Source organism: Colletes gigas, unplaced genomic scaffold (genome assembly GCF_013123115.1).
Source record: "Colletes gigas isolate AHSC1104 unplaced genomic scaffold, ASM1312311v1 Colletes_gigas_Sc00003, whole genome shotgun sequence".
In the NCBI taxonomy this organism is placed as follows: domain Eukaryota; kingdom Metazoa; phylum Arthropoda; class Insecta; order Hymenoptera; family Colletidae; genus Colletes; species Colletes gigas.
The window spans coordinates 4,087,337-4,110,084 of NW_025106632.1; the positions used below are offsets into that span (position 1 = coordinate 4,087,337).

Sequence of the window (22,748 nt, forward strand, 5' to 3'; positions counted from 1 at the left end):
AAATTCACAAATTCCATCTAAATTTGTTTCCCAAAGTGTTAAAGTAACAGATTTATTTATAATACAAAAAAAAAAACTTAACCAAATCCTCAACAAATATGCAACACTCTTTGTTCTGCGTGACTCCTTTGTCTTCTCGATACACACAGTATTCCCCTCACTCATCGTCACTACCAACCTCACTCAACCAAATCACCATCGATGCCATTCACAGGAGACTATCCCCTAACACAAAATAATTTTTTAAACCTGTACTGTTTAATTTTAAATAATTTTTTGAGTGCCCACTGTTTAATTTTGTTTAAATTAAACGAAAAATGACCACAAAGGAAACATAGATCCGTCAGTATGAGTACCAAGAGAATATAAACAGTTGATTGTAATATGTAAGGCTTGACGATGAAATTTGACTAGTTTCTTCGAAAAAACTTTAGTTTGATGAAGTCTGACAGAGTTTTCCAGGCAAAGTCGTTTAAAATTTGTTAAAACCAAAATATTTTATATGATCGAAGAACTCCAGGAGCTTCTAGGTAGTTGCTCAGACCGTAGATTATGCGAGTTTAAAAGTAGCATTATAGAAACTTGAGAAATTGACTCGTAACACCAGAAATAGAAATTCTCGTACGAATACGAAAACGTCGACTATTTTTAAATAATATATCTGGAGCTAGTATCGAGTCGTGACGTTGCAATTTCGTTTTTATACCTTGGAATCTCTGGAGAGCCTTAGAAACCATTAAAATGGCATTCGAAGCGCTTCGAAAGGCGCCATTTTGCTTGTTGTGCTTCGAATTAAGCAGGCAAGCGACTAGAAGACTCGTGAGATGCAAGTTCATTACCTGAGAGGCATCGTAAACTAGGATTTTTAGAGAATTTGGGAATAAAATTAAAAGCAATATTTATTTACCTATTGGAGAAAAAATAAAATCACGTACGACAAATTAGAGTTGCAAAGAAATAGAAATAAACAAGGCAAGGTGCACCCTGGAAGCCTAACGATCGATTCGAACGAGCCACGCAATTTTCAGTATGAATTTATCATGTCGTTCGTATTGATAACACCATTCCCCATTCCGGTGTTATGGCGATATTAACACTTTCAGGCCTGGAATTTAAACGCGGTTTTCCGGTCGGGTTTCGCCAACCGATAAACTATTTTGAAACAATTTCAGACAAACGGTGCACGGTGTAAAATGTATCAATTGGGAAACATCGGCGCATAGTTTTGCCAAGTATGCGCGTATACATAACACGTGAATTATTTTTCTCGGTTAAAAAAGACTCTACAACGCTAGAACCACCGAGAATTATAGTGTATCCATTTGTATCGAAGAAATTAAAATGATTAGACTCTCGAATAAATGTCTAACGCAATAGAAATAAATTTTTATTCAGTCTTTTATATAGAAAAGTTTCGAAAATCAATTTTTTACCATTTTTATTAGAAATTACGAATCACTCTGACCACTTCCGGTATCGAAATGTATTTATCAGAACTGTTGCTTTTCCTCGAAGATTTGATCGAATTTTAAATTTTGAATTATTCTAATATTCATTTAACGATGATTCTTTGTTCCATAAATAGTCAACGTTGCATTATTTATTATCTTGGAGTAATTATTTATCGCGTCTTGGATAAATGGAGTTTCTTATCGAGCGTAATATGTACGTCGAGAAATAAATAAGCGTATCCTTCCCTCGTAGCGTGGTTTATTGCATCATAAGGAGGACAAAAGCAACTAATCTTCTTAAAGGAAAATAAATAGTAAGAGAAAAGCGTGTAAAACTTCCCCTACGTGACTGCGCCGGGGCTCCACTCAATTTTTCAATCGCGTTTCATTACGTAACTTTTTACAAGGGCGATACTTGCCCACCTTTATTACGCTCGTTCCGCAATACGCCGTACATCCGTTTCGCCTGTAAAATGCGTTTCCTGCCAGATATGAAAACTGTTAATGAAGTTTACGCATCCGAACTTTCAAACGTGCTTTTCACGATGCGCCGTACAACTTCGTTGTTGGAGCGTTTTATGCCCGCTGCAGGAAACCGAGGGAACGTTTTGTCGCGAAATATTCAAGATACGGTTCTACGCTTTAACAAAATCTACGCGATAAAGACCGGAATAACGCGTTCGAATACAATTATACGTCATTTATAACAAATATAATTTTTATTTCTGGAAAAATACTAAAATTCTGGTTGTTTATATAATTTGGTAATCGTAATTCGGTAATTTAGGAATTCTGGAGGCCAAAATAAGACGAAAGTCAAGAATACCGATTTGTTGGTGGAGGCTTCGTTAAAAAGTTATTAACAATTAAATTGAAAAGTTTCAAATCGTTTTGGAAAAATTATTTTCGGTTGCGGGGGTTAATTGCAATCATTTTTGGTGAAGAGACATACCCTCGAAATCCTTCCCATTTTCTAGAAAAAAATTCGAGAAGGTGCCTTAATTTTTAGACGAAATTAAAAAATTTCAAATCATACTAAAAAAATTATATTTAGTTACAGGGGTCAATTACAAGCATTTTTGGTGAATACACATACCCCCGAAATTCTACCCATTTACGAGAAAAAAATTCCAGTAGGTGCCTAAATTTTTCGACGAAATTGAAAAGTTTCAAATCACCCTGGAAAAATTATTTTCGATTACAAGGGTCAATTGCAATCATTTTTGGTGAATAGACATTCCCTCGAAATCCTACCCATTTTTGAGAAAAAAATTCGAGAAGGTGTGAAATTTTTCGACGGAAAAAAAAATTTCAAATCGTTTTGGAAAAATTATTTTCGGTTGCGGGGGTCAATTACGATCATTTTTGGTCGTTACACATATCCCTGAAATCCTACGCACTTTCGAGAAAAAAATTCCTAATCGAAAATGTAATTGATGGCCAGAAATGTTGCCCGAAAATTTCATGCGAATCTTTAAAATGTCATAACTTCTGAACGGATTGAAGGATTTTAATGTTTCAAACGGCAAACAACGCGTATTTTGGCGAAGAATATGTAGAAATTGCAAAAGTATTCGAAAAGTTGTTTCTTAACCCCGTAAAGTGAAAAAAAACCCCATGAAAATTGTCCAATTTTCAAACAACCATAACTTCTACAATAGTGTATATATTTCGATGAAACTTTTTTCTGGAGTAGACATCATGGGTACCTATAAAAAAGTATTAGACAACTTTTCCGTAGAGCGTCAAACAAAATTACTAAAAATCAAAAACGAATTTCTAAGAAAAATCGACAAGGAGTTAGGTACCTAAATTTTCCGGCAAATAAAAAAATTTCAAATCGTTCTAAAAAAAATATATTCAAGTGCAGGGGTCAATTACAATTACTTTTGGTCAATAGCCATACCCCCGAAATCTTGCGCATTTTCGAGAAAAAAATTCGAATACTTGGGCAAATTTTCCGGCAAAAAAAAAATTTCAAATCGTTTTCAAAAAATTATATCCAGTTGAAGGAGTCAATTACAATAATTTTTGGTGAATAGACATACCCCCGAAATCCTGCCCATTTTCGAGAAAAAAATTCAGTACTAACGGAACTTTAAATGTTAATAACTTTTTAACAAAGCCTTCATTAACAAATTGGTATTCTTGATTTTCGTCTTATTTTGGACTCTAGAATCCCAGGGTAGATTATCCAATAGTCCAAAGAAGGCAAATATGATATCAGTTTCGATTTCGAAAGGAATCGTTCGCGCGTAGTTTAAGCTCGAAGGAAAAACAATTAAGGTTTTGATTGCTTATGCTATTTCAGGTTATTGCGACGCATTAAAGCGATCACGAACGGCTGTAAAAAATAAACGACCCTGGGAATTGAGCAGGGAGGTGATTCTTGCGCGCGATAATGCTCGTCTGCGTGCCACTGCTGTCAGACGGGAGATATTCCAAAAATTTTAACGGGAACAGTGGCAACATCCGCCGCATTGCGTGCGATTTTCGTGCATTCCCGCGAACGAAAACACGAATGAGCGTTAATTCGACGCCAGAAAATTAGGAAAACGTTTCTCCAAAACCATACATTCGATAAATTTTGATAGCTTCAGAACAAAATTCTCACAACTCGAAAAAATACATTTCTCAAGAAAGGCTAAGAATTTTCTAAATTCATTGACAATTCAAAACATGTCTCACTTGAGATGATATCTCATCACCTGACAGAAGTCTGGTTTAAATTTCTAACAGAATGATATTTTAGCGCCATTTTGCTTCGCGATATTTCCTATAGTATACGTACAATGAATTTTATAATATTCACTTCTATTCTCATTGCTTCTTTTCTGAGAGAAATATGTAGTCTGTCTTGCCTGCTACGAATGATTTATATTTTTTGTTTTTTAAACAAAATTACTTTGCTTCCGATGTAAAAAGGAAATATATGTATAGTAAAGATGAAAGGAGAGAATTTTCCAGTTTCCAGTGTCTTGGAACAGTCTAACAACGCGTATTAAAAATAGTAAAACTTTAGACGTGTGTAGTTCCGAAACTACTAGTACTTTATTCATTATTAAGGTATTGTTAGAAGCGGTGAACCTTCCCCTTTAAAATGGTTTTTGGTTTTTGTCGATCGGACTTTCCGTTTCCGAGATATCGTAATTTATGTGAAAGGTAATTTTTTTTGTCTTCGTCTGACGCATAGCGTTGAATTACTGTTTACTATTTACGCGCAAGGTCATTGACCTCGAGTCAGTGAACGTAAACAAACGCTTCGGACCCTCGTATCTCCGAAACTAGCCACCGCAACGACTTGAAACTAAAATCCTCATATCTCCGGAACTAATTACGCTATCGACTGGTTCGAACGCTCATTTTAAAGGGCATTTCATCCCTTATCCAACGAACCTAACAACTATTATTATTTATGCTGTCTTCTATGTTTATTTTGTCATTTACTTTGACCCTACATCTCCAAAGAAGTTTCAACAATTCCTATTAATTATACGACTGTTTTGCGATGAAACTGTATTATAAAAATTGTTTATTTAATTGAAAACGAATTCAAATTTGTATGCAGGATCTTCTCAGAAATACTATGCCATTTTTCCCCCGTAAATAATTGTTTTCTCCAGAGTTAACCACGTCATCGACTAGAAACAAAATTCATTCTCAAGAACGTTTCATCTTCTATCTGATCAAAATGAAAAAATTCTCGACATAGTTTGTAAATATTCCGCACGAAGCTAAAGTACTAATGCACGTTCGGATTCTTGAAATGCATGCTTGAAGAAAAAATATGCCAAATAAATTAAACTTCAAAACACAACTTTCTATACTATAAATAATGAAAAAATTACGCTCCACCGGGTGAACGGAGGAAGATCCATTGATCTAACCTGTAAGAATTTCCAAACTGATGTCCGTGCTCCTCGCCTGAAGCCTTTTCCTGCCCGCGGCCGTCTCGTCGATCGATCCTCTGCTCCCACGTCTGGGTGCAGCCCTCTCCTCGGATTTCGCCCTGACGTCCGATCTGCCGCCGCTGCTACGTCGATGCCTCCTGTCACCGCGATCCTCCGATCGGTACCTTTTGTCGAACTTTTTGTACAGCCTGTGCCCGGCCACGTGCTTCGAGGACGCCCTGTGCCCTTCCGGGGAGTCCGCGAAACCTGCCGGCGGTCGAACGATCTCTTCCGAGACCTCGGGGTGGAGCAACATGGCAGCACGCACGATAGAGAAAAGAGGTAGATAGACCGATAGATAGAGAGACAGATCGATCTCAGCTTGCAGGTTTTTCTTTCGTTAAACATCCACTTGGATATCGTTTCCAATTTACAGTTCGAACGAATTCAGAAACATTCCACGCTTTCTAACACCACGATAATTTCTATTTAACACTAGATTTACGGGCATTGATCACACGTGTATTTATCGATACCTTTCATGTTGACGATTACCTTAAAATACGATTTTTCTTCTAACCATTGCATCAAACAAATTGAATATAAGTTGTTAAAAAATATGGAATCTGACATCCGTAAATCTAGTGCTAGAGTTTCTATTAGACCGCGAATTTTAATGCAAATTCATATTTTTATTAGCAGAATCAGTGAAATGGGAGGCTTCGTGGACGTTTGTCATATTGTGTTTTCTGCATACTAAACGCGTTCTCTAGTTTCTCAGAATGAAAATACCCGCAGTCCACTTACCACGTTTCGATAACAAAATTTTACATCGCTTGGAATTTCTAATTTCTCAATTTATTATAGATTTTCTATCATCTGTCTTGAGTTGTTACGTTTAAAAAAATACAGAAGTAGGAGGAAAGGAAGAGATTTCGAGACTGAAGCAACAACTAACTACACTAAAAGCGTTACGTTCGTCCTTTGCTATGCGATTTCTACCAAAAGAATAGCTTTACCGATCGTCACGCTACGTTCGTTTCCTTGGCGAGTAAAGGGGGTTTGATAAACAATAAATAATTTACCTCTCTGCCGCAGTGATGGCACTGTAGGGCCTCCAGGGCGCTGACAGTGAGACATTGGTCCGCGCCCTCGCTGTAAAAGACACTGTCGCTGCCCGGACTGACAGACCTCAAAGACTCCGCTGAAAGAGCTTTTAATCTCGCTTCTGGGCTCTGCGCCTCCACAATCATCGCTCGTTGTCCGTTGTGTCCTGGACTGCGTTGATAACGGCCTGGACTCAGCCTCGAACACATTATGTCGTCCGCAGCGCGTGATCTTCTTCGTGGCAGGCTGCCTGTTATGGCTGCGTTCTTGTCCTATATGGGGGAACAGGGACATCATGCTCTCATATCGCACCGATACTACCCCCCTTACGCCTCGATTGTTCCAGAAAAATGCACGCGGGATTAAACGTACACGCGACACGATACGATTCCTCGACGAATTAATTATAATCCGACAAATCTGATTAATCCTCCCTCGTACTGGGAACCTCATTTATTTTTTTAAATATCCCCCCCCCCCGTGGGACCAAATATCGATTAAAATATTAAATGTCGTCCTCCATGCTTAGCTTCCTTTTTTTTGTTATTATTACACCACTGAATTTACAGTTAATTTCATTGGGGAATTTTTGGGAAATGGTTTGGTCAAGAAGATTACATTGAATAGTATATTGGTGAATATACCTTACTTTTTTTTTGTTATTATTATATCAATGAATTTAGAATCAATTCCATTGGGGAATTTTTAGTAAATGGTTTGATCAAGACAATTACCTTGAATAGTATATTGGTGAATATATCTTACTTCTTTTTTTTTTTGTAATTATTATATCACTGAATTTATAATTAATTCCATAGGGAAATTTTTAGTAAATACTTGGAATTTTTAATAAATACATTGACCAAAACAATTACATTGAATAGTATATTGGTGAATATACCTTACTTCTATTTTTGTTTTTTTTTTTATTATTACACAACTGAATTTGCAATCAATTCCATTTGGGAATTTTTAGTAAATGGTTTGAATTTTTAATAAATACTTTGACCAAAACCATTACATTGAATAGTATATTGGTGAATATACCTTACTTCTATTTTTGTTTTTTTTTTTATTATTACACAACTGAATTTAGAATCAATTCCATTGGGGAATTTTTAATAAATACTTTGACCAAGTCAATGACTATTTATACGTCGAGATATTAATATAATACGAACCATAACTCGACTTGAGCTTCATTTATTATAATGCAAATAGAATTTAGAAAATATACAAATAAAATTTAAATTACAGGCATTTATCGTGGAAAAGAGATTTCTTTTGTTTTCAGAAGTCACAAACTTGCATTTGATATTCGTAATTGTTCGTATCAACAAAGACTTTTCTAAGTTTAAAGAGATTAAATAACAAAGTTTAAAGGCCTTAGTTTGTACCCTTCCTTTACAATAATAAAATTAAATAAATCAACAAGACTTTGAATACGTTATATCTAGAGTCAAATTAGTTATTTTCGTGAATTTTTTTACCCGTACAAACAGTGGAAAGCTAATTGCAAAATGTGCAAAAATAAATCTGGATGGAAAGGCAACGAACTATGGAAAATTGCTCGATGCTTTTTGCCGGTGGAATAATTGAAAAGCGACGTTGAAAAATTCACGAGACTATCTATGCTCCCGGAGGCGCGAAAATGGTTTCGATAAACACGGGCCTGGCGATACTTTCATTTTTGAGATATCGCTGCATTAACTGCACCAGGTGTTGAAAGTACGCCATATTAGATATTCAGTAGACACCCGGGCCAGGTACTTTGGAATTCTTCGTTAGCCCCAGTTAACCACAATCTCGTTGATACATATTTTACTACCGAGGAAGTTTACCCCCGATGGAATTTCCTACATTTTCCGAAGATTTTCCTCCGATGCAAATTATTTAATACAAATTGCTCCCAGTAAATTTCGGAAATTTACTCGAACCGTATAAAACCGGCTTCGAATCCTCCATTTTGCAGTGTGTGTACGGACCGAGCGACTTTCGTGTGTTTCATTATTTACCAGCAAACTGGATGATATTTCGTACAATTTCTGGAGTTCTTCCTCCGATATAAATTATTTAATACGAATTACTCCAGTAAATTTCGGAAATTTACTCGATCCTCGTGTTTTCGAACCAGACCTGACCGAGTGAAACTGGTCTCGAAACCTCCATTTTGCAGTATGTGTACAGACCAAGCACCGACGACTCGTGTATTTCATTATTTACCAGCAAACAGGATATTTCGTAGAACTCCTGAAGATCTTCCTCCAATACAAATTATTTAATACGAATTACTCCAGTTTTACTCGATCCTATTACTGTCTATTTCTATTTTCTATTTTTTGGGGTTGCGATACTGGCACCATTGGCTTCGTAATAACACCATTCATCTTCTATTTTTTAAGTCCTCTATTTCCTACTTCCACCTGTCTCCTGTTCCTTGCCCCAATCATTCCCCTCTTTTCTACTCTTTTCTCCTTTTCCCCTTCTTAACTCTCCCAAATCCAACCCTAACCTCGCCTCTCTGCTACTATCAAACCATACAATCCTGTCCAAATAAAACTCGAAACCTCCATTTCGTACTACCTATAGAAACCAACCCCCCAACGACTTCCATGTATTTCATAATTTACCAAGCAAACAGGATATTTCGTAGAACTCCTGAAGATCTTCCTCCAATACAAATTATTTAATACGAATTACTCCACTAAATTTCTGAAACTTACTCCTACTACTGTCTATTTCTATTTTCTATTTTTTTGGCTGCGATACTGGCACTATTGGCTTCGTAATAACACCATTCATCTTCTATTTTTTAAGTCCTCTATTTCCTACTTCCACCTGTCTCCTGTTCCTTGCCCCAATCATTCCCCTCTTTTCTACTCTTTTCTCCTTTTCCCCTTCTTAACTCTCCCAAATCCAACCCTAACCTCGCCTCTCTGCTACTATCAAACCATACAATCCTGTCCAAATAAAACTCGAAACCTCCATTTCGTACTACCTATAGAAACCAACCCCCCAACGACTTCCATGTATTTCATAATTTACCAAGCAAACAGGATATTTCGTAGAACTCCTGAAGATCTTCCTCCAATACAAATTATTTAATACAAATTACTCCAGTAAATTTCTGAAACTTACTCCTACTACTGTCTATTTCTATTTTCTATTTTTTTGGCTGCGATACTGGCACCATTGGCTTCGTAATAACACCATTCATCTTCTATTTTTTAAGTCCTCTATTTCCTACTTCCACCTGTCTCCTGTTCCTTGCCCCAATCATTCCCCTCTTTTCTACTCTTTTCTCCTTTTCCCCTTCTTAACTCTCCCAAATCCAACCCTAACCTCGCCTCTCTGCTACTATCAAACCATACAATCCTGTCCAAATAAAACTCGAAACCTCCATTTCGTACTACCTATTGAAACCAACCCCCCAACGACTTCCATGTATTTCATAATTTACCAAGCAAACAGGATATTTCGTAGAACTCCTGAAGATCTTCCTCCAATACAAATTATTTAATACAAATTACTCCAGTAAATTTCTGAAACTTACTCCTACTACTGTCTATTTCTATTTTCTATTTTTTTGGCTGCGATACTGGCACTATTGGCTTCGTAATAACACCATTCATCTTCTATTTTTTAAGTCCTCTATTTCCTACTTCCACCTGTCTCCTGTTCCTTACTCCAGGCATTCCTCTCTTTTCTACTCTTTTCTCCTTTTCCCCTTCTTAACTCTCCCAAATCCAACCCTAACCTCGCCTCTCTGCTACTATCAAACCATACAATCCTGTCCAAATAAAACTGGAAACCTCCATTCCATAGTACCTATAGAAACCAACCCCCCCAACGACTTCCATGTATTTCATAATTTACCAAGCAAACAAGATACCAATCTCCCCGGGGGTTTCCGGTACTAATTCTCCATGTTTGAAACTTGCATTTCTCATCCCGCCATTAAAATTCTCCGATCATGCAAATTCAATGACCTCCGTGTGCTCACCTCGTTGCTCCTCCTCCTGGCGGACACGTAGCCACCAGTCTTTTTCCGTGGACTCTCTCTGGTTCTTCTGTGCCTTGCCCCGTCGGCTCCCTCCCTGTGCAGATGATGATGATGGTGATGGTGCATGTGGTAATGATGACTGCAGCTGGAATCGTCCGACGTAGGCACGTGGCCGCCGTCCTCGGCCGCTTCCACCCTCCAATCCTCCTTCTGGGGACTCCTGGTGATCTGCTGTTGCTGTTGTTGCGACTGCGTCGACTGCTGGTTGGTCGTCTCGCGTTTCCTGTTGTTCCTGTGCGGGCTCCTGGCGCTCGTCGACTTCCCCCGCAATCTGTGACGATGGCTAGGCGTGGGGCTGACCTCCGCGTTCTCCGTGTAGAGCTCAGCGCCCCGTTCAGCCTCCGTCCCGCTGCCCAGGAAGTCCAGGGTGAAGTTTCGCCGTCGTCTGCGACGCTCCTCCTCGCTCCAGGTGCGTAGATCCGGCGGTGACTCCGCGTAACCCCCGGAAGACGAACGGTGACCTTCCTGGAAAGATATTTCATCGATCGAAAGGGTCTCAAGGTCCCCTTAAATAAAATGTTTTTTAATTCGGTGGTATTCGAAGCCAAAACAAATGTTGGATGCAGAATACGATTATTTGGATCGACTTATCTTGGCTATATTTATGTTTTTGAATTTCATTTTTAATTTTATTTCTCTCTGTACAGGGTGGTCCATGCAACCACCAACTTTATAATTTTTTAAATATGCTTTGCACAAAAAAACTTTACATGAAAAAGTTGTATGGTTTAAAGGGTTACATTGTATGTAGTGTATCTATTTTTTTTTTTTTTTATAGTTGAAGGTGTTTCGGAGATTTGAATAATTTAAAAATTAAATTGATTAAATTATAACACAAATTATTAATTACATTTTTATATCAAATAATGTTTTAATATTTTATTTTTTTTTGAAGTTCCTCCTTTCGAAAAATCGTCGACCAAGACGATATTATAGCTCTAAACGCTAAAAAAATTCCCAAAAGTAGGAAGTAAAATTACTATATCGAAAGTAGTCAACGAGTGTTTAGGGGACGAACGATGAAGATGAGGATGCCTAATGACTAATGACTAATGACTATTGCAGTCTAACTAGCCAGTGCACGCGTTATAACATGTTTCGAACGACTATCAGCGTCGAATCTAGGGTAGATGCAGCGTTTCAGAAGTTAATTCTTGACAGTTAATCGGTCGAATTCGGTGCCCCGCTGGGTAAAATGGGCGTAATTGACACCCTTCCAGGAATTTGTAAATAGATGTTGATTTCGAGAGGGAACCCGAGTAAACTCGGGGCGATCGGAATTAGTTTAATTATCGTCTTACGTCACGATCCAGCTCCGTTTCTGAGGTGTGTCCGCTCAGAGGCGCAGTCTGCTCTAGCTCCTGACCCAGATCTGTCATCGCGTCTTTCAGGTCGTAACTGCCTGAACTGCTGCTGCTGCTGGACCTGGCCGGGGACGGCGGCACCTCCAATCCGAATGGAATTTCCGTTTCCTCCAGTATCGGTGGCGGGCTGCACGGCTCCTCGACAACAGCCTAACTCGGAATACCCACGGAATTTTATCTTTCAGTACGATTGGCTTAATCTCCTGCTCGATGCACGAGCATCCGGTGGAATATTCTTCGACAAAGAATTCGTTCTTGCGTGTAGAAATATCCGTGTTCGCCGTCGAACAGGTTTTTTCTCTCTCCCCGAGAAGTTAAATCGTTTATTTTGCATCGAATCTTTTTATATGCAAGCCAGTGGGAATATTTAAAGAATTCTTGAGGCAATTCTTGTTAAACAGGAGGAAATGTGATTTTTGCAATATTGTCTGTCTGTTTCCTTGCAAATGGCGCTCATTGATCATAAAAAAAAGCGATCTGATAAACGGAACCGTGTCACGGCAATATTATGCTCACGACGTCGGTAAAAATGTTATTATCCGCCCTGATTCTTCCGACTTCTTTATTTACGGCGCGTGTATTTGATATTCAACCGTACTCTTGGTACAGATACACCCTCTGCAAATATCTCAGATTGCTTTCTCTTGTGCGAGCAACGGGCGCGCCAGATGCATCTGAAATTGCGAACTTACTGTTTCATGATGAGAGAGGAAAAATATAACACTTTCGATATTAATTCTCATCCACGATACGTAACGCGGATTCACGTAAGCGTTGGTGGAAAGATGCATACGGTAACTGATAGAAATATCTGGGATTAAAGACGAGTAGAAACATTTCAATAAATCCTCACAAAGGAGACTCTTTCAAGGTTTGAAAAAAGTCTATCAACTCTTTACTATAAGTTGATGGATCGAAGTGGTAAAAATACATAAATGGTATTTTCAATGTTAATTTTAATCTAGGATTTATAACACAAATTCACATAAGCGTTCATTGGTATATTTAGAGGGTTTAAAGACGACTCGAATCTGAAATTTGAAACATTTCAATAAATCCTCACATAAGAGCTCGTTTCCTCAGAAAATGGATAGGTGTAAGGAGGGAACAGAGTCCTCCATCGACCAGAAAAATAAATTATCTAAATTTCAATCGAGACAACTGATTTCTGTATCTTTCAAACAATCGTCGAAACTTGTCGACTGTCGAATCAAAAAGAGGTCGAGTACTAAAATTTTCGAGGCTCAAATATCGAAACACAATGATTTCCTTAGGAAATGAATAGGTGTAAACCTTCACAAAAGAAAGAAAAATTAGCAGTTTACGAAATTCGATTCGTGGAAACATCAATTATCTAAATTTCAATCGAGACAATTGATATCTGTGTCTCTTAAACAGAGGTCAAGTACTAAAATACTCGAGTCTCGAATACCGAAACACTATGATTTCCTCGGAGAATCGACAAGTTTAATCTTGCAACATGACAAAGGGAACGTTTGCGTTCTACGAGTTGGATTAGTTTCGTGGAAAATGTACGGCGGTCGATGTTCTCCAAAATGGCCACCGACTGGGTGCGTTTGCTCGACGACGACGAGGCGCAGAAATTTTGGATATATTTCCGTAATATAAAGATACATACAGTAATTAATAGAAATACTTAGGGGGTTTAAAGACGACTCGAATTTAAAACTCGAAACATTTCAATAAATCCTCACATAAGAGTTTCAATCGACTCTTTTCTATAAGCTGATGGATCCAAGTGGCAAAAACACATAAACGACACTTTCAATGTTAATTTTAATCTACGATCTTGTAACACAAATTCATATAAGCGTTCGTTGGTATAAAGATACACAGAATAACTAATAGAAATATTTAGGATGAAAGACGACCCGAATTTAAAACTCAAAACATTTCAATAAATCTTCATATAAGAGCCTGTTTCCTCAGAAAATGGATATGTGTAAATCTTCAGAAAAGAAAGAAAAATTTGCATTCGTGGAAACATCAATTATCTAAATTTCAGTCGAGACAATTGATTTCTGTGTCTCTTAAACAGAGGTCAAGTACTAAAATACTCGAGTCTCGAATACCGAAACACTATGATTTCCTCGGAGAATCGACAAGTTTAATCTTCCAACATGACAAAGGGAACGTTTGCGTTCTACGAGTTGGATTAGTTTCGTGGAAAATGTACGGCGGTCGATGTTCTCCAAAATGGCCACCGACTGGGTGCGTTTGCTCGACGACGACGAGGCGCAGAAATTTTGGATATATTTCCGTAATATAAAGATACATACAGTAATTAATAGAAATACTTAGGGGATTTAAAGACGACTCGAATTTAAAACTCGAAACATTTCAATAAATCCTCACATAAAAGCCTGTTTCAATCAACTATTTCTAATAAACTATAATCTAATAGATCGAAATCACAAAAAGAAATAAACGACACTTTCAATGTTAATTTTAATCCACGATCCTGTAACACAGATTCACCTAAGATTTCGTTGATATAAACATACACACAGAGTAACTAATAGAAATATCTGGGATTAAAGACAACACAAATCTGAAACTCAACAGTTTCAAGATCTAAAAAGGAATCAACTCTTTCCAACAAGATGATGAAAGTTCCAAGATCAATAGACAGTCAGCATCAGCGATTTAAACAGATAATATTCCGTTTGAAAGGCAAGTTTGCCGGAGAACCAACACGCCGCGATGATGAAGGATTAAGCACCGCCAATTAGGTATTCCAAAGGGAAGATTATTGCCTCGAGAGTGGAGTCGTTATATCGCGAAGAATGCGAATATTAAAGGACAGATGGCCAAAGGGGAGCATCGAATCGAACGAGCTTAAGGTCTTTCGCGAACTGGCAATTAGGAATAATTATACACGAGCGACACACCGAACACGGGCGATATGACCATATTTGCATAAATGTTTGAGCGATAAGCAGCCAAAGCAGTTGTACTGTCCTCCGGAGGGAAACTCTGACTGACACGAGCGTAGAATGGCTGTGAAGCAAAGTGGCATACTTGCGGAGTATCGACACGAGCCAAAGAAGCTGAACTCGTGCACGAAAATTTAAATAACGATGATCTTCTGGAGCTTCGAGCAAACATGGTCGATATATCGACGTTCCGGTTCGTAAGATCGAACCGAATGCGACAGGAAACCGTCCAAATTGCCGTGCACGTTTGCTCGTCTGCATTCTCGATGGAGGCTCGAGCGATCTGCTCCGTGCACGCGATGGGTATAATTATTGGTTCGAATGTTGCTGACGTTGCATCGTGACATCGATGAGCCACGTGTCTCTGCGATATTCCGAGCACAAAGTGCCACAAAAGAGGCCAAAATAGCCAAAAGGGAATTTGGCCAGCATCGAACATTCCGGGATGTGTAAGGAGGACTGGGATAAAAATAATAGTTTCGTAAATTTGTTAAATTAAAAATTTATTTCTCATTGCGTTGTTTATTCGTGGGTTTTTTTGTTCGGTGGTTACTTTCAACCTTATTGACGAGCTCTCTGGCGAAGACGAAATGTCAATTCTATTTTTGTAACCTTTTCGTGTGATATTTCAAACCCCCTGAACGAGTCAATTAACGTAATGGAGGCACTTGGTCTCAGAATTCTTGACAAGCATTTCGGTGGCATCGTGTTACCAATAAAAGGGCCCTATAGAAATCGTTTATTTATATGTTTGCTGTAATAAAGGTTCTCAAAGGTCCATTGTTCGTTGAATGTTGGTGGTTTTCAAGTTTGCTGGAATATGGTCGAATTTTTATTATTATCGAAATATATTTGAGTTTTAAGATGTTCGTCCAAGTTAAATTGCTGGATTAGAAATTTTTCCATCAAGTTTTACTTTTAATTTAAAAAATTTTCAAAAATTTGAAATAACGCCAGCAGCGAAGAGTCGAGAGTCAAGAACGATAAACTTTTGTTTAAGGGTGTTTATTCGTTACACTTCAGGTAGCATTCGAGGTTATCAGACAACGTACGGTCACGTTTGTCGGGGAAAAATGAGAGGCAGAAGATCAAAAGGATTCCGGCATGAACGATGCGGTGTATGTAACCTAAATGTAATAAAACGGACGTACAAGAGTTCGTCCTGGCACATTCCGTTCCACGTGGATCTACATACTCGGCGTTACCATTCATTAAACCAGTGTTTCTCAAACTTTGCCTTCCCGCGGACACACTTTATGAAGGGAAACTTTAACCCCTTCTGGAGCAGAATTAAATTCTCCCTCTTTAAATACGCTTTAAAACCGTTCAAAGACGATACATATTTACGCACGTTTCATCAAATTATATTCAATTCACAGTCAAATTTCGATTAGCATACCGGGGCAATGCAGGCAAATCAAATATGCCGGATAGTTGGATCATAGTTAGATACGAAGTGATAAAAACGAGGAATTTGGGCCATTTTTATGGGGTTAAGGAACAACTTTTTGAATATTCTTAGAATTTTTATATATTCTTCACTAAAATACGCTTCGTTTGCCTTTTGGAACATTAAAATCCTTCGATCCGTTCAGGAGTTATGATTTTTTAAACATACGCATGAAATTTCAGGGGAATCGTCTAATATATGGTCAGACATTGTATTTTCGGTAAAGAATTTTTTTCTCGAAAGTGTGTAGAATTATGAGGATATGTCTATTCACCAAAAATGATTGTAATCTACCCCCCCAACTGAAAATAATTTTTTTAGAACGATTTGAAATTTTTTTTTTTGGCAGAAAATTGCCCATCTATTCGAATTTTTTTCTCGAAAGTGCGTAGGAATTCGAGGGTACGTCTATTGACCAAAAATGATTGTAATTGGCCCCCGCAACTAAAAATAATTTTTTTAGAATGATTTGAAGTTTTTTTTTTAACGGAAAATTTGCCCACATATTCGAATTTTTTTCTCGAAAGTGCGTAGGAATTCGAGGGTATGTCTATTCACCAAAAATAATTGTAATTAACCCCCGCAACTAACACTAATTTTTTTAGAACAATTTGAAATTTTTTTTTTATCGGAAAATTTGACCACCTATTTGAATTTTTTTCTCGAAAGTCCGTAGGAATTCGAGGGTATGTGTATTGACCAAAAATGATCTTAATTGACCCCCGCAACTGAAAATAATTTTTTTAGAACGATTCTGAATTTTTTTTTTACCGAAAAATTTCTGATTTGAAATTTATTTTTGTTAGAATTTAATGTTTGGAACCTACCATTAAATTTGATCAAAAATCGTAATCCCCGATGTAGTTACTTGCAACTTTATTAATTCTCCATTAAAATATTATTCAATAGTATTTATTAATACCTCGATACATTCGAATTTGTCACCCACTATAAATCGTTGCCACGCGCATAATAAAATGTGTTATTGTTCCATCTCCCTTGCTCGATGTTTTCGTTGACTCTGCTTGCCGCATGATAAATAATAAAAAAAAAAAACCGATCACTCGTTGAAGAATGAACTATGACGTATAACAGTTGTAGTTTCGCCATCGAGCGTATCAATCATATTCAAGAGTCGTAGATAAAAAAAGAGGTGATATATTGTCAATACGCTAGAACGTCGATTATCCGAACTAATACGCAGTCTAATTCAAAATCGAGCCAGAGAAACCAAAGCTGCAATAATAAAATAATTTCCAAACACACACTTTCACTATGTGCAACAGTGAAAATTGTTTATTTCGTTTATTTGTTTAATCGATCGTTCTCCGTTAATATTACCCTATTCTCAATTCCAACAACGCGTATCGAAGTTACTAAAATTTACTATCAGAATTCTTGTTCGATACTCGCCACCAGAGGGCCACGCTCTTGTCTCTCTCGCAAGCGTTCGATCCACTTTTCCTCTATATATACGCTTCTCGACTATCCAATATCTCAGGCTCCAAATTTAGGGCCTTAATACCTGCTATCAACACCTCATCGATGGGCCCCAACTAGCAGGCCCCCAAGAATACAAAATTTCAAAAATCCCCCTTGGCTTTCTCGCAAGCGTTCGATCCACTTTTCCTATACATACGCCTCTCGACTATTCAATATCTCAGTCTTCAATTCAGGGCCTTAGTACCTGCTATCGACACCCATCTATGAGCCCCAACTATCAGGCCCCCAAGAATACAAAATTTCAAATATCCCCTTGATTTTCTCGCAAGCGTTCGATCCACTTTTCCTATATACACGCTTCTCGACTACCCAATATCTCAGCCTCCAATTCAGGGCCTTAATACCTGCTATCGACACCTCATCGATGAGCCCCAACTATCAGGCCCCCAAGAATACAAAATTTCAAAAATCCCTGCTTGACCTTCTCTCTTGCAAGCGACCCACTTTTCCTATATATACGCTTCTCGACTATCCAATATCTCAGCCTCCAAATTCAGCTCCTTAATATCTGCTATCGACACCTCATCGATGGGCCCCAACTAGCAGGCCCCCCAAGAATACAAAATTTCAAAAATCCCCCCTTGACTTTCTCTCTCGCAAGCGTTCGACCCACCTTCCATTCCTATATACTATACACTTCTCGAATGTTCAATATCTCAGCCTCCAATTTAGGGCCTTAATACCTGCTATCGACACCTCATCGATGGGCCCCAACTAGCAGGCCCCCAAGAATACAAAATTTCAAAAATCCCCCTTGGCTTTCTCGCAAGCATTCGATCCACTTTTCCTATATACACGCTTCTCGACTATCCAATATCTCAGCCTCCAAATTCAGGGCCTTAGTACCTGCCATCGACACCTCATCAACGAGCCCCAACTAGCAGGTCTTCAAGAATACAAAATTTCAAAAATCCCCCCTTGACTTTCCCTCCAAATTAAATTACAAATTTGTTATTCTCAGGTCGATTTCACTACACTTATTATTACGGGGCCTTAGTATGTTTCCTAACAGATAAGAAAATGATTTAAAATGCTCACCTCGCTTCGAGCCAGGCTGTATATCGAGCTGGCGCTCTCGAACGAGCTTCCGTCGGCGGCTGTGGCGGTGGCGGAGGCGGACGCCGCGGCGCTCGACGTCTGCGGGGGCCTGGACCAGGAGCTGGTCGTGGCGGAGGTCCCGGTAGTGGTCCCAGTCTCTGTGGACGTGTTGGCAGTGACGTAGTCCTCCGTGGTCGAGGTCTCGGATAGGTCGGTGTTCGTACGACCCCCGGAATCCGTTCGCGCGAGGCTCATGCCGAACTCGCTGGACGATTGCGACTGCGGCTGCGACAACGGCGGGCCGGGGCTCGGACGACGGAACCCGCTCCTCGATCTACCGTTGCTCGACGTGATGGATGATTCGACGCTGAGGAGTAATTGCCTTTAAAAATCGCCTTCAGGTTTTACACGGGGTGTCTCTACCACGGGGCTGACAGTCAATGAACGGCTACGTTAAACACCAGCGGTTCTTAACCTCTCGAGACCATCGAACAGCCGGGCCATTTATGACCCGTATGAAACTTTTTCTCTAAAACTTTGACTTTTTACTGCCACCCACATACGGGCGATCGGATCTTCCACTGCGAAACTAGATAAATTCTCAAGTTGAGATGTCGATGAAGGATAGGATTTGGGATTTCAGCAAACTTAAAATAAGTAACTTAGGTTATGCAGATTACAATGATCTGGAATCAAGATTTTAGTCTTCAGGAAAATTGCAGTTTTCATTTCGTGGTGAACATGTTGACCAGTCGACTGTATTTGACTATTACATCCGTCGATTACTTTATTAATTTAATGGTAAATTTACCATTGTGTTTAAGTGGTTAATGGTAAAATTTACCATTTGCTGTTTAAATTGTAATTTTAGTAAAAACTAAAATATAGTAAATTTCAATGTGTTTAGAATCTTTGGAGGTGAAAACTACGTAAAACGAACAAGTGCTGTGAAAAGAGGTCGCTGCAGTTGACTGGTTAGCACGAGTAACAGGAGTTTCTGTGTTAGGAATATTGAAGATCACAATAGAAAATGTCTCTTTTTGCAATTCGAAGCCAAGATTGGGTTTCCGTATCTTTTTATTCCCGGGTCGAGTCGCGTTACTGGAATATTCTAGACTCGATCGGGAAGAAGACCCAAGAGAGAATGTCTTTATTTGCAATATTGGGTGAAACAAGTACCCTTTCTTGGCGATATGGAAAGGGAGCGGGTTATGGCCGTGTGATCTTTTGATCATGCTGGTTACAAACACTTTCCTTTAAGCCAGCAATATTCCCTTAAAATTTTTCCAGTGGACTTAGACGAACTGCACGAATTAACATTAGATTTACATATTTAAAATTGCAGAACTCGTAAATATTATATTTTAACAACTCATATTGAATTTCATTGATGCAATGGCCATGAATACATATTCTAACTAAAAGAAAAATCGTATTTTAAGGTAAACGTCAACATGAATGGTATCAATAAATTTTATTATATATAATAGAAATTTTGAATTAAAATTTATTGGAAAATCCTACAGAAAATACCCAAGAGTAAGAATGTCTCGAAAAGGTTAAGAACCACTGATTTACACGGTCCAAATTTACAATACAACCATAATATCGAACACTGAAAAGATAATTTAATCACGAACCAAACAAAATTACACGATTTTGTGCAAAACTGAAGCTTCTCGAATTTTTATTAAAAGACACAATATTTGTAGTTGAGAGTTTGGAGCTTTCTCGAGTATTTCTCGAAAGTTAACGAAAAAGCTTTGAACTCGCAAAGTTCCGTCGATTCTTTGCGTATCATAATTTTCCCTTCGCGTTGCGTCATCCCCGCTAGATTTACGCGCAAGGATGAAACGTTCAACTTTTCCACTCGAAATGGCCCTTAAATCAACTGTTGCGTGTAAAATGTTTTCGTACAGAAGTTGCATTTCCTCCTATCATGGGGACGCGGTGATGTATGATTCGCTTTTTTCGCTAGCTTGCTTTTTTACGCGTTATCTTCGATGCATTAAATGGAACGTCCAACTTTTTATTCCGCTGTTCGTGGAAGAATCGAACTCTGAATAAAAGAAATTACCAGAGTACCTGTGATCTATATCCTAAAATATTAATATTGCAAAAAATTCATTTGTATGAAAAGAATTTGAAAATTAAATTGATTAAATTATAGCTCTAGCTTTCGTCGATATTATAATTTTGGCGTAAATTCGAACCGTGCAAACGTATTCAATGACTCGATCGAACGATGCGGTGATTGTTAAGTGTGAATGTTAAACTTCACGACGAGTGTAGCCTCGATTATTATAAAATCTGGATTAACAAAGGGACAAATTCAAATGTTGAGTTTCATCAATCAGAGTAGACTCAAACATCAGTTTTGCTTGATTGAAAATTCTGACCGTAGACCCAATTGAACGAAACACTTTATAACAGTGTAGTTTCTCTCCAAAGTGTCCCAACTTTCCACCATTTTCGAAATGTTCTCCAGATAGTCTCGAGAGCCCCAAGGTGCGTTGCCACAGTAGCATTGCAATTATATTTTCAATTTTCCGCCCGAGATCCTGCACAGTGTGTCGTTCTCGTATCATAAACACGTTCTTTCGTCATCTTTAGCAGCCTGAAATTGCATGGCTCTTCCGTTCCGTCGCCGTCACACGAGGCGCCAGATCCCCGACGGAAAATTACAAATATGATTGCAACAATACTGAAAGAAATTGCCTCGGGGCTCCCGGGGGACCATCCGGAGAATATTCCAAGAATTTCTCAGCGAAAGCAAAGGCTCTTTAAAAATGAAACACGTTCCTTAATGGCGTATATGGTCGTCGTCAATTTTTTAGAAACGTTGCTTCCATGGAAGCACTCTGTATTTTAATGCTTCCGTGAAATAAAATTTGACCAGTTTACGATTAGAACCAGTAGCTTTTTAATGGAACCAACTTGAAATTGTAGAGATAGAATAGTGGAAAATTAGTTCCAGATATTGTGATGTTTAATGCTGTTTAAAAAAAGTGGGTTCGTTCAAAAACTAGTCTGAATTGTAGACTCCTATTGCAAGATAATATAGAAATAAAATTTGACCTGAGCAGTCTACGGTTAGAACCAGTAGTTCTTTTAATGGAACCAACTTGAAATTGTAGAGGCAGAATAGTGGAAAATTAGTTCCAGATATTGTGATGTTTAAAGCTGTTTAAAAAAGTGGGTTCGTTCAAAAACTACTTGTCTGAATTGTAGACTCCTATTGCAAGATAATATAGAAATAAAATTTGACCTGAGCAGTCTACGGTTAGAACCAGTAGTTCTTTTAATGGACCAACTTGAAATTGTAGAGGCAGAATAGTGGAAAATTAGTTCCAGATATTGTGATGTTTAATGCTGTTTAAAAAAAGTGGGTTCGTTCAAAAACTACTTGTCTGAATTGTAGACTCTTATTGCAAGGGTCGAGTCAACGAAAGAATGAACGAGGAACGAGAAACTTTGGACCATTTGCCCCGTCGAGGGACCTATTCCACCTTTCACCGTCTGGAGGTTTGGATACTCAAATTTTAATAGGATAATTCGTGTTTTCCATGCAACGATTTCACACCAGATTCAGTCGAGATATTTTGATTTCGAAGAAAATATAATTCGTGGCGATAAAAATTATTTAGACCCGTCCCTGGTGGACCGTTTTGCATGTTTGGTTTACCCGGGGCAATTAATTTGTTTGCATATTCGTCTGACAGCGATAATTAAATGTGTAATTTAGGGACCGTTGTTGATTTAATTACTGTACATATTTAGATAATGGATGGTCCAATATCGAGACATTTTGGGTGCTGTGGAGTCACTCAATTTCCTGGCTAAACAGTTACGGCAGTATTTAATAAATATGGTCTTTGATTCATGAATTTTATGGTTGAAAATTTTTTGGAAAATATAATAGTAG

The 22,748-nt window shown here is 38.2% G+C and overlaps 1 protein-coding gene across 5 annotated transcripts in view; it reads right to left on the minus strand.

Annotated features, from left to right (window-relative positions):
* LOC122404938 overlaps window positions 1-22,748 on the minus strand; it is a 128,274-nt gene that overhangs the window by 46,781 nt on the left and 58,745 nt on the right. For 3 of the 5 annotated variants that reach the window (XM_043409345.1, XM_043409342.1, XM_043409346.1), the window contains exons 8-12: window positions 18,824-19,190; window positions 11,813-12,025; window positions 10,452-10,976; window positions 6,427-6,720; window positions 5,339-5,639 (exon numbers count right to left, since the gene is read on the minus strand). In XM_043409345.1, the coding sequence (XP_043265280.1) occupies window positions 5,339-5,639; window positions 6,427-6,720; window positions 10,452-10,976; window positions 11,813-12,025; window positions 18,824-19,190 (1,700 nt within the window). Of the gene's footprint in view, window positions 1-5,338; window positions 5,640-6,426; window positions 6,721-10,253; window positions 10,269-10,451; window positions 10,977-11,812; window positions 12,026-18,823; window positions 19,206-22,748 lie in introns of all 5 variants that reach the window. The other 2 variants (XM_043409344.1, XM_043409343.1) reach the window with 2 other exon arrangements.